The sequence below is a fragment of the Pan paniscus genome, chromosome X (assembly GCF_029289425.2).
Source record: "Pan paniscus chromosome X, NHGRI_mPanPan1-v2.0_pri, whole genome shotgun sequence".
Classification (NCBI taxonomy): Eukaryota; Metazoa; Chordata; class Mammalia; order Primates; family Hominidae; genus Pan; species Pan paniscus.
Window position 1 is genome coordinate 116,066,595 of NC_073272.2, and position 13,154 is coordinate 116,079,748.

The 13,154-nt window shown below is 36.6% G+C and overlaps 1 protein-coding gene across 1 annotated transcript; it reads right to left on the reverse strand.

Moving 5' to 3' along the window:
- Nucleotides 1-9,913: 9,913 nt before the first annotated feature.
- On the reverse strand, nt 9,914-12,606 carry LOC100988011 (kita-kyushu lung cancer antigen 1-like). Its single transcript, XM_003814287.5, has 2 exons — nt 12,245-12,606; nt 9,914-11,478 (listed from the first exon to the last, which is right to left on the reverse strand). Exons 1-2 carry the CDS (start codon nt 12,314-12,316, stop codon nt 11,197-11,199), a joined length of 354 nt encoding a protein of 117 aa, XP_003814335.1. The 5' UTR covers nt 12,317-12,606; the 3' UTR covers nt 9,914-11,196.
- Between the last annotated feature and the right edge of the window lie 548 nt (nt 12,607-13,154).

Below are 13,154 nucleotides of genomic sequence, written 5' to 3' on the forward strand. Positions count from 1 at the left end.
AAAGAAGACGTTTATGCAGCCAACAAACATATGAAAAGAAGCTCATCATCACTGGTCATCAGAGAAATGCAAATCAAAACCACAATGAGATACCATCTCATGCCAGCTAGAATGGCCATCATTAAAAAGTCAGGAAACAACAGATGCTGGAGAGGATGTGGAGAAACAGGAACGCTTTTTCACTGTTGGTGGGAGTGTAAATTAGTTCAACCATTGTGGAAGACAGTGGGGCGATTCCTCAAGGACCTACAACCAGAAATACCGTTTGACCCAGCAATCCCATTATTGGGTATATACCCAAAGGATTATAAATCATTCTACTATAAAGACACATGCACACATATGTTTACTGCAGCACTGTTCACAGTAGCAAAGACTTGAAACCAACCCAAATGACCATTAACAATAGACTGGATAAAGAAAACGTGGCACTTATGTACCATGGAATACTATGCAGCCATAAAAATGGATGAGTTCACATAATTTGCAGGGGCATGGATGAAGCTGAAAACCATCATTCTCAGCAAACTAACACAGGAACAGAAAACCGAACACCGCATGTTCTCATTCATAAGTGGGAACAATGAGAACACATGGACACAGGGAGGGAAACATCACACACTGTGGACTGTTCAGGGGTGGGGGGCTAGGGGAGGGATAGCATTAGGAGAAATACCTAATGTAGATGATGGGTTGATGAGTGCAGTAAACCAGCATGGCCCGTGTATACCTATGTAACAAATCTGCACGTTCTGCACGTTTCCCATAGCTTAAAGTATAATAATAAAATAAAATAAAAGTATGGGGTTTCAATTTCTCCACATTCTTGCCAACATTTGTTATTGTCTGTTTTTTTGACAGACAAACCTAGTGGGTGTGAAGTGGTGTCCCATCGTGGGTTTGATTTGCATTGATGACTAATGATGAGTATTCTTTCATGTATATAATGGCCATTGTGGATCTGCTTTGGAGAAATGTCTTTTTTTTTTAACTTTTATTTTAAGTTCAAGGGTACAAATGCAGGTTTGTTACATAGGTAAACTTATGTCATTGGAGCACAAATTATTTCATTACCCAGGTATTAATCCTAGTACCCATTAGTTATTTTTTCTGATCCTCTCTCCCTCCTCCCTCCCAATGTGTATTTTTCCCTCTATGTGTCCATGTGTTCTCATCATTTAGCTACCACTTACAAGTAAGAACATGCAGTATTTGGTTTTCTCTTCCTCTGTAAGTTTGCTAAGGATAATGGCCTCCAGGTCCATCCATGTCCCTGTGAAGGACATGATCTTGTTCCTTTTTATGGCTGCATAGTATTCCATGGTGTATATGTACTACATTTTCTTTATCCAGTCTATCATTGATGGGCATTTAGGTTGATTCCATGTCTTTGCTATCATGAATAGTGCTGCAATGAACATACACATCCATATGTCTTTATAAAAGAATGATTTATATTTCTTTGGGTATATACCCAGTAATAGGATTGTTGGATCAAATGGTATTTTTCTCTTTAGATCTTTGGGGAATCACCACCTTGTCTCCCACAATGGCTGATTGAATGTACAATCCCACCAACATTATATAAGCATTCCTTTTTCTCCACAACCTTGCCAGAGTCAGTTGTTTTTTGACTTTGTACTAATAGCCATTCTGACTGATGTGAAATTATATCTCATTGTGGTTTTGATTTGCATTTCTCAAGTGATTAGTGATGAGCTTTTTTTCATATGATTCTTAGCCACATGTATGTCTTCTTTTGAGGAGTGTCTGTTCATGTCCTTTGCCCACTTTTTAATGTATTTTTTTCTTGTAAATTTGTTGAAGTTTCTTACAGATGCTGGATGTTAGACCTTTGTCAGATGCATAGTTTGAAAAAATGTTTTCCCATGCTGTAGGTTGTCTGTTTGTCCTGTTGATGGTTTCTTTTGCTGTGCAGAAGAAGCTCATTAGTTTAATTAGATCCCATTTGTCATTTTTGCATTTGTCAAAATTGCTTTTGGTATCTTCGTCATGAAATCTTTGCCCGTGCCTATGTCCTAAATGGTATTGCCTAGGTTGTCTCCCAGGGCTTTTATAATTTTAGGTTTTACATTTAAGTTTTTAATTCATCTTGAGAAACTGGACCCCTTTCTTTTACCATGTACAAAAATTGACTCAAGAAATGTCTTTTTAAATTCTATGCCCATTTTCAAATTGGGTCCATTGTCTTTTCATTATTGAATTCTAAAAGTTCTTTATATACTCTGAATACTAGACTCTTATCAGGTATATGATGTGTAAACATCTTTCCCCATTCAGTAAATTGTCTTTTTACTTTTGATAATGCCCTTTGAAACACAAAGTATTTTAATTTTGATGAAATGCAATTTATCTATTTTTTTCCTGGTTCTTTGTGCTTTTGGTATTATATTTTAAAAAGCATTGCCAAATCCAGGGTCATGAAGATTATGCCTGTCCTTTTAAAGAGTTTTATAGTTTAACTTTTACATGTGGATATTTGATCCTGTTTGAATCTAATTTTATATATTGTGTAGTAAGATTTCAAATTCATTTTTTGTATGTGGATATCCTGTTGTCCAGACACCATTTGTTGAAAAGACTATTCTTTTTTCTTAAGTCAAATACATTTCTATTTATTATAAATTAACCAGTCCATGATATTCCACTATAGTAGCAAAAAATGTACTACAACACTACCTTAGGCACTGAATTTTAGAAACTTGGTCATTTCATTATGTTAAAACTATATTAGTTGGGAAATATTATTTTAAACCCCACAAGAAATGATGTTAATTGACAAGGCAGGTATATGTAAGCAAATGCATATGCTTTCTTATTTGATTATTTTTCTAATTTAGAAAGACACCTACCTAAATTCACTCTGCAGGTCTCTCTGATTACAAAAAATTGGGGAAAAATATGTTAAGATTCTACTATGTGAAAATTACTGTAAAAGCATGTAAGAGATACAGAGATATGTAAGACATAGGCTTCTCCTTTAGGAATAATACAAAATTATTTTATCAATAGCATATGAACACAAAACATAATTAAAATAAGGAACACTGTATAAAATTATATTCATATATTGGGCCAGGCACAGTGGATCACACCTGTAATCCCAGCACTTTGGGAGGCTGAGGCGGGTGGATCACGAGGTCAGGAGTTTGAGACCAGCCTGGCCAATATGATGAAAACCCATCTTTACTAAAAATACAAAAATTAGCCAGGCATGCCTGTAGTCTCAGTTACTATGGAGGCTGAGGCAGAAGAATCGCTTGAACCCGGGAGGCGGAGGTTGCAGTGAGCTGAGATCGTGCCACCGCACTCCAGCCTGGGCGACAGAGCAAGACTCCGTCTCAAAAACAAAAAAAAATTATATTCATATATTTATTTAGCACATAGTTACTGATCAGCTGCTTTTTCACATTGTGTAAGAATCCAATGGTGAACACTAACACTAAAGTTTATGCCTTTGTAGTCTTTACAGATTTGGGGATAATTAGATAGATAAGTACAAAATAATAGGACAAATGTAACAACTGACACAGAAAAAGATATAATTTTCCCTTGTCATAGTTCAAGGCTAAATTTATTCTTCATTTTAGATACTGTTTAGAATAAATAAGTTGGTTAGAATAAATAAAATATTGATAGGAAGAGAAAACAATTGAGGAAGGCAATTAGCCTTCTAGGAAAAGGTTTTCCTAGAAAAGTAATTCTATCCATGATTTGCATCAAATCTAAAGTGTCATATTTGTTTGCAGAGAGGATTACATTTCTTTAACATTATGAGATCAATTTCAAAAAGTGAGCAGTTTGGAACTGGATATGCTGAATTGAAATATTTGGATACTCCATATTTTTGCTAAATGACTTTAAAAATGCTGCTAAATGACTTTGAAATGCTGCTAAATATTTTTATTTGACAAGTCTCCATAGTAAAATAAGCCCCCTTGTCAACTTAGAAGGTCTAGCTGGACCTCTTAACAAGCTAATATTCAATGATTACATAGGTTTGACACCTGAATTTAATTTAAAATGCAAAAGTATTACATATGAAATGATTTACAATGCCATCTATTTTGTATAAAGTCATGTGTATTGAACTCCACTATCCCTCAGTCATTCTCTTATAGTTATGTACATTTATAATAATTATAAAATACATTTAAATCTCTGTAATTAAATTAATGAAATGAAGCCATTGAATTTTTGATATGGTTTGGCTCTGTCTCTACCCAAATCTCATCTTGAATTGTACTCCCATAATCCCCATGTGTTCTGGGAGGGACCCAGTAGGAGATTAATTTGAATAATGGGGGAGGTTTCCCACATACCATTCTTGTGGTAGTGAGTAAGTCTCATGAGATCTGATGGTTTTATCGGGGGTTTCCACTTTTGTATCTTCCTCATTTCCTCCTGCCGCTGCCATGTAAGAAGTGCCTTTCACCTCCCACCATGATTCTGAGGCCTCCCCAGCCATGTGGAACTGTAAGTCCAATTAAACCTCATTTTTATCTCAGTCTCATGTATGTCTTTATCCTCAGTGTGAAAATGGACTAATACAGTAAATTGGTACCAGTAGAGTGGGGCGTTGCTGAAATGATACCTTAAAATGTAGAAGTGACTTTAGATCTGAGTATCAGGCAGAAGTTGGAACAGTTTAGAGGGCTCAGAAGAAGACAGGAAAATGTGGGAAAGCTTGAAACCTCCTAGAGAGTTGTTGAATGGCTTTGGGGAAAAAAATGCTGATAGTAATATAAACAATAGGGGCCAGGCAGAAGTGGTCTCAGATGTTGATGAGGAACTAGTTGGGAATGGGAGCAAAGGTGGCTCTTGGTACATTTTAGCAAAGAGACTGGCAGCATTTTGCCTCTGCCCTAGAGATTTGTGGAACTTTGAACTTGAGAGAGATGATTTAGGGTATCTGGTAGAAGAAACTTCTAAGCAGTAAAGCATTCAAAAGGTGATTTGGGTACTGTTAAAAGCATTCCATTTTAAAACAGAAACAGCATAAAAGTTCAGAAAATTTGAAACCTGACGATGCAGTAGGAAATAAAAACCCATTTCAAGGTGGCCGCAGAGATTTGCATAAGTAACAAGGAGCTGAATGTTAACCTGCAAGAAAATGGGGAAAATGTCTCCAGGGCATGTCATAAGTCTTCATGGAAGCCCCTCCCATCACAGACCTGGAAGCCTAAGGAAAAAAAAATGGTTTTATAGGCCGGGCCCATGGTCCCCATGCTGTGTGCAGCCTTGGGACATGGTGCCCTGTGTCCCAGCCACTCCAGCCATTGCTAAAATGGGCCAAGGTACAACTCAGCCCCTGGTTTCAGAGGGTGCAAGCCTCAATCCTTGGCAGCTTCCATATGGTGTTGAGCCTGTGGGTACAGAAAAGTCAAGAATTGAGGTTTGGGAACCTCCACCTAGATTTCGGAAGTACGGAAACTCCTGCATGCCCAGGCGTTTCCTGCAAGGTTGGGGCCCTCATGGAGAACCTCTGCTAGGGCAGTATGGTAGGGGAATGTGGGGTTGGACCCCCACACAGATTCCCTACTGGGGCACTACCTAGTGGAGGTGTGAGAAGAGGGCCACAGTCCTCCAGATCCCAGAATGGTAGCACCGACAGCTTGCACCGTGTGCCTGAAAAACCGCAGACACTCAACACCAGCCTGTGAAAGCAGCCAGGAAGGGGGCTATACCCTGCAAAGCCACAGGGGCAGAGCTGCCCAAGACTATGGGAACCTACCTCTTGCATCAGCATGACCTGGATGTGAGACATGGGGTCAAAGGAGATCATTTTGGAGCTTTAGAATTTGACTGCCCTGCTGGATTTGGAACTTGCATAGGCCCTGTAACCCCCTTGTTGTGGCCAATTTCTCCCATTTGGAATGGCTGTATTTGCCCAATAACTGTACCCCCACTGTAGCTAGGAAGTAACTAGCTTGCTTTTGATTTTACAGGCTCATAGGTGGAAGGGACTTGCCTTGTCTCAGATGAGACTTTGGACTGTGGTCTTTTGGGTTAATGCTCAAATGAGTTAAGACTTTGGGGGACTGTTGGGGAGGAATGATTGGTTCTGAAATGTGAGGACATGAGATTTGGAGGGGACAGGGGAGGAATGATATTGTTTGACTCTTTGTCCCCACCCAAGTCTCATCTTGAATTGTACTCCTATAATTCCCACACGTTGTGGGAGGGACCCAGTAGGAGATCATTTGAATCAGGGATGCAGTTTCCCCATACTGTTCTTGTGGTAGTGAATAAGTCTCACGAGATCTGATGGTTTTACCAGGGGTTTCCGCTTTTGTATGTTCCTCATTTTCTCTTGCTACTGCCATGTAAGAAGTGCCTTTCACGTCCTGTCATGATTCTGAGGCCGCCCCAGCCATATGCAACTCTAAGTCCAATTAAACCTCTTTTCTTCCCAGTCTCGGGTATGTCTTTATCAGACATGAAAATGGATTAATACAATTTTAAAATTAAACTGATAGATCTACTTATAAAGATTCTTACAATGTATTGTTTTCTCATTGATTTTAGTAAAACAAAAACAGCTAAATAGTGTGTGTAAATGCATGTGTGTTTTTGATGTGCTAAAAGGGGAGCTTTGTGCAGTGGGAAAGAATAGAAGCAGTTCCTAAGCAAGGAGAAAAGCATGCCCATTAAAATGTACTTCACATTCTTATTGTATTAATCTATATGCTGGTTAGCTTATGGCATAGAATAAAATCATGCTATTATAAATCAAAGAGAAAAGCTCAATAACAGAACATTTCAGATATTATTTTACTTTTAATCTGATATATGATCTAGCATTTTCTTGAAATATATGTTGAACAAGTATTTGGATTTATAAATATATGACAGTATTAATTTTGGAAAAATTTATTCAATGTAAAAAGGAAAGTTATTTATTTAGGTTCTTTTCATATTTGTCTTCTGGCTTGTTACTAGATTATCTCAATTGCTTGAATATATTTTCATATTAATTATTTTTGATAAATCACATCTAAGGAACATAATCAAATTGCTAATCATTAGTGCAATAAAGTCGAATCTTTAGCTTTGTCTTTGCATATTTCACTTTCACGGCAATATTTATCTGTAACTAATGCAATTCCATAGACCTGATTATGGTGCAATTCCATACCCTGACTGGGGAGTTGCTCTAGGCTGGTGTATAATAATTTTCTGCATTATTTGGATTCCAATTATGGCTATCATAAAAATAATTCAGGCTAAAGAAAACATCTTTCAAGTGAGGGCATTAATTTTTTTTATATTTTATACAAATTACTTATGGTTAAAGATTACTTTACTCACATGATGTCATATGAGAATATATAAGATGCAATTAATTACTCCTACTTCTTGGCTACTTCTATACCTGACAACCATCTGTTACTACTGCATAATATGGTATTATATTCTTTATATATTTGCTGTATTTCTCTATAGTAGATTATAAGCTCCTTGTGGGAGAAGTCTGGTCTTGTTGCTGTATCCACGGGCCTTGCTACAGTGCTTAGCATATGACAGCTATGACATCTATACCTGTGCTGAGTTGTCCCTGAAGATGTCACAAAGCAAATGACCTGTTTGGTTTATATCCATAGTCACTACTTTTGAAACCTTATCTGGTTATAATATACATCCTAATAGTGTTTTCATACTGGAATAAGCCTGGTAAATATCTGGAACTCAATCTAGACCCTGAGTCGTCTTTCTTCCATGGAGGTCTAAGGGGATAAAGTTTATTATGATATCTCAGTAAGACAACAACAAAGCAGGCTCAGGAGTCTTAGATTTAAATAAATTAGCAAGTCCATATAACAATGGATCCAAATCCATGGTTTGATCCTGGAACTTTTTTTCCTTTGTTCTTGAAACATATCCCAGGTACACACTGATTTAGATCCTTACCTCACACTCATCCTAAGGCCAGGATGGAAATGTCTGAGAATTCAGTGAAGATACAGAGTAGACACACTGTTACTCTAATGGGTTCACACACCTTGTTTTGAATTCATTTACATACTCAGTTATTTTGGTTTAGTAGTTAATATAGTTCTATTAACAACTAGTTACTTTTGATTATGCTTTTATCTTGGTAAACTGTGTATTAATTCGAATTTAGATGATCACTTTTTACCTATGATTCTTATTTTTTGTTAGTAAAGAAAAAAATTTAAATGAAAGTACAGTTCAATATTTACTTGTTTACAGATCATAGCACTTAAATTCTAAGACAGTAATTTTTTTTTTCATTTCAGTGCCTTGTAAGTTGCTGCAGACCAGCTTCTAACTGGGTTCCATACCTGGAACAACGTTCTGGGGAGAGATATAAAGGCATGATATATCCCCAAAAAGAGACTGACAGTGACATACCTATTGTTAGTGGCAGCAGAAAACCAGAATGAGATCTCATTGAAAAAAATATATGATTGTATAATGTTATTGTTTTTTTAAGAATGGGGGAAACTTTTTTATTTGTATGTTAACTGAGTAGGGAAATGTTCATACTATTTTCATGATAGTGTGATTTTTCTCACATTTAAGCAGGAATGCAATATAAAAATGTGAATTTCTTAATGCTCAGCCATGTGATACTATTTCTTTTTAGATTATCTATCTGTAAAACACACACATACATACATAACTGTCTGTATATCATAATTATATTTTTGTAAATATTAGAATGCTTTTCTAACACATTGAAGGCTTTTTGGGGCTAATTGCTTTGAAATATTTACATTTTCCACTATACAAGTTTTAAAATATTATTTACTTGTATTTTCTTAATATAAAATCTTTCTTTTCCACAAATCTGTGGGGAATATAAATCAATACATTTAAAAGAAAGCGTTAAAACTGAAGACCTCACTTAATTAGAAATGTCATAAATATATGCAAAAATGGACTATGTATACTATAAGAGGACTGTAGTTTAATATTTTTATCCAAATATGTTTAAAAACTTCAAGCATTTGTTACAGTTCATGTTTTCTGTGTGAAACGTGTAGTTAATGTTCTTTATAAAGAGTGACATAAGAGAAAAATAAGGATCCAGTGGCCAGTAAGAAAGAAATCTAGAAAATGAAATTTTGAGTACTTCCTTTCCCATATACAATCTTCCTTCCTTGGGTCATTCGGAACAAAACTAGGACCCATTTAATTTCTATTGTGTTTCACAAAATTAAGAGTTGTTCATTATACCCTCTGAAATACATGTTTAATTTCAAGTAGCATATGGACCGAAACATTAATGAGAAAATGGCTTTAATCAAATCTAGCATTTTATGATTGTGATACCCAGCTGATAGAGTGATTTTGCCTTATATGAATAAGTTATTACTTACAGGTGATAACTTACTTACATACTATTAGAAGATAAACTCGTCAAACTTGCCAAGAATGAGAAAAGCCAAATTAGAAGTCCCATGTCCTAGTTTCCTCACAAAGGATAATTAAATATATTACTAAGAGCTTTACATATTTATTATATACTGTTGACAACTGGTTTAAGCATCACAGCCTATGATGATAAACACTGCCTACATATATAAAGAACTTTTCATCAATTCTTAAGGTTCTTAAAATAGGCTTCAGGGAATGTAAAAAACAGAAATTATATGGAATATTTTCTGTGTGTACTTCTACATGCATTTTTCTAGGGAGAGAGTCCATAGTTTTCATCAGAATATCAAAGAAATCTGTGACCTAAAGACGTTTAAGAACCACATACACTACTGCTGACATTTTGTGCTTGGCAAATGAGTGACAATAGAAGGAATAATTTTTCTTAAATATTTTAAATTGTTTTCTCTTTCTTGTAATTGAAGATGAAAGGAGTAAGAAATTAAGGCATTTCTTTAATTTATACTGGTAATTTATTTAGGGGGGAGGGGACATGAAAGTACGTAAATAGGTAGGCCTCTAACTGAATCACCTCAGTAAGTTATGTGCATACATCTAAGATGCAAGTGTCTGACATTCTGAGGGTTTCCCTTGAAGGCAGGTCAAATGCTATTAGTAAACTTCAACAGATTGTTAATTCCTTAGATACAAGATTCTAAAAAATAATATTTGAAAACAGATGGCTAACTAGAGGTTAGAAATACATTTCCTTAATTTTAATCCACATTATATTACATGCATTCTACCACTACATTTTGGTACTATTTAAGGTGTCCAAATTTTTATAGGTGACTTTTGCAATTCAGGGAAGATTTGGGCATTTTATTTCATTTTTTAAAATTCATTTTATTTATTTATTTATTTATTTTTGAGAGGGAGTCTCGCTCTGCCCCTCAGGCTGGAGTGCGGTGGCGTGATCTTGGCTCACTGCAACCTCCGCCTCCCAGGTTCAAATGATTCTTCTGCCTCAGCCTCCCGAGGAGCTGGGACTACAGGCACGTGCCACCATGCCCGGCTAATTTTTTGTATTTTTAGTAGAGATGGGGTTTCACCATGTTAGCCAGGATGGTCTCGATCTCCTGACGTCATGATCTGCCCGCATCGGCCTCCCAAAGTGCTGGGATTACAGGCATGAGCCACTGTGCCTGGCTGATTTTAAATGAAAGAATATCTAATTGGGAGAAGTGTGAAAGGAAAGAAATCTTTCTCAAAAGCTGACCACAAAGAGTAGTTAAAAGTTTTTGTCACTATCTTCACAAATGTGTAAAGCACAAATCTTAACATAGTGCTTGGCATATTGTAGGATGTTCAATAATAGTTTTTATTGTTATTACCCAGATTCAACAGTGGCAAGAAACAACATTCTACACAAGGGGAAACAGTTCCATCAAATCCTACTTACTTTAATGCAAAGTAATTTATGGAGACAATTTATGGTATTGCATTATAAACCATTAGTGAAAACTGTTTTTCACAGTTGAATGAAATAAAAATCACTATATCTCAACTATATTGTTTAATGTAGCTTATTTATTTTTTAAAAATAAACTTTTGAACTTTTTTTCTATTGTGCTTACATTCCTTCCCCAGTAAATATATTTTAGCAACATGTAATCAATTACCTAAAGTATAAGTAAGAAACTCGATAAGTATCTGGATTTTTTTTACCTGACTTGTCATCCCCTCCCTCTTAAAAAATAATTCATTTAGTATAAACACACAATCAAATGCATCTACTCAAAGTGTCTTTAATGATTTCCACCACTGGCATTACATCCTGTACACTTTTGAGGTGAATTTCTGGTGACCTGACGCACCTCTCAAACCCTCGCTAACTAGAAAATATTCCAGTTCAGCCATTTGGTATTCCACCCTCTTCAGGTTTGCCAATAGTCGCTTCTGCATGTTTTTCGAGTGTGAGAAATTATTTAAAATATCTCGAGAGAGGTTGTTGAATAAAAGATCGTTGTCTGTATTGCTGCTAATTAACCCAGAAAAGCGTCTTAGTAGTGCAAAAGCAGTTGAAACTGATGACATTTCGCCATTGTTTCCCTGTAAAGGAAGGAAATTATACATCTGTAGTTTATCAAATTAAGCAATTTCCAAACTACCGAAAAACAACTTGTTTAATCTTGGTTACCAAAATAAACTGATTTCCCCTAATATGTAGAGATTAAAAATGTATTGAATTACTACATTAATTCAAAAATATATTCTTCCAAAACCAGACTGAGAAAAAAAAATATGAAAATACCCGTTAGTGCCAAAGTTTCATATCCTTCCTTACATTTCCTGAGCAGCCCAGTAGGTAAACATATGAACACTGTCTTTGACTCTTATCTAAAAGCACCTCACCAGTGACTTTAACACCAGAAAATCCACATTTACACTCGAATTATTTGTGAATGCCCAGAAAGCACCCTTAAAATAAAGATGGCGAGATTAGCAAACAGACACGTTGGGGAGGAGAAGCAAGAGAAGAAAGAGAGAAGGTAAGATTATCTTAAAGTGGGGAGACGGTGGTGGGGAATGGGCACTGACAACTGCACTTTGCTCTCCAATGAGTGAAAAGCTGACCATATTACTTAGGCACTTGGGGCTTTTTAGAAGAGACCACAACTGTCGAATCACTGGTCAGAATACGGGAATTGCGGGAGTGAGGGGGTAAAAGTCTGGGGCTCCTTTGAGCGAAAGAGGAATGAGATGATCTCCCCTTACCTCTCATTTTACTGTATTTTACTCTCTTACATACACACTCCCCAGTCCATATACTTATCTAGCTTCATTTAATTCAAATCTCCCTTACATTCACCGTTACCTGAAAGCGATATTTCCAGAAGACAATCAAGGCACACAGAATGCCGCTCGCTAGGAGTAAAAAGATGTTCATGTTAACTCTTCGGCCTCTTCTCCCTTCTCGGGACGGACCCCCTCAGCTGGTAGTTGGGAAGCAGTGGGCCTCTAGCCAGCCTGTTTTGGGAAACTTCAGGCCAGACTGCCATGTGTCTTGCACCGCCTGGTCCAACTGGGATGTTCTGGGGTTGTCCCGCTTTATATACTGCTGAGAACGCGCGACCTCACAGTTGGGCACGCACGCGGAGATGCTGCGCCACAATAAGATGACGTAAAAACCGGTCCTGCCGGAAACCAGGCGGCACTTAGTAACCGCCCACCTGGTTAGTGTCAGGTCCTTAGAGAGGAGAGTGAAAGACAGTGAGGAAGTTAGGGATTTCTGGGAAGCTGAAACGTGGTGGAAGTATAGCCTCCAAATGGATTGGTTAAATAGAGTATTTTAAAACTGCTCCTACTTAAAAAAAAAAAATGTCTTTGCTGCAGCCACTCCTTTATTCACTTCAAAAACAAGACAGAAACGCACTGTAAAAAGTAGTTACCCACAAATTATTTTTGCCAGAAACTACCTACTCCACACTCACATTGCTATTTTAGAATTTACTCCAACCCTAGTCACATTGGAATAATTACATACATTTGTGTCATTATACAGTTTAAGAAATAATTTTGGGGACATTTTCACATAGCCTCACAACAAATTTGCACTAAAGGTATCGTTTTTTTTTTTTAATTTCATGTTTATACCATGACATTTATTTTTATTTTATTTTTTGTTTCTTAATCAACTTTTATTTTAAGTTCTGGGATACATGTGTAGGATGTGCAGGTTTGTTACATAGGTGAACGTGTGCCATGGTTGTTTCCTGCACAGATCA

What these genes read in the sequence shown, in the direction of transcription:
- LOC100988011 (XM_003814287.5), bottom strand. Translation starts at nt 12,316, where the DNA reads ATGAACATCTTTTTACTCCTAGCGAGCGGCATTCTGTGTGCCTTGATT. An exon ending in TCTGGAAATATCGCTTTCAG is followed by an intron (nt 11,479 to 12,244) that starts GTAACGGTGAAT and finishes CTTCCTTTACAG; the next exon opens with GGAAACAATGGCGAAATGTC.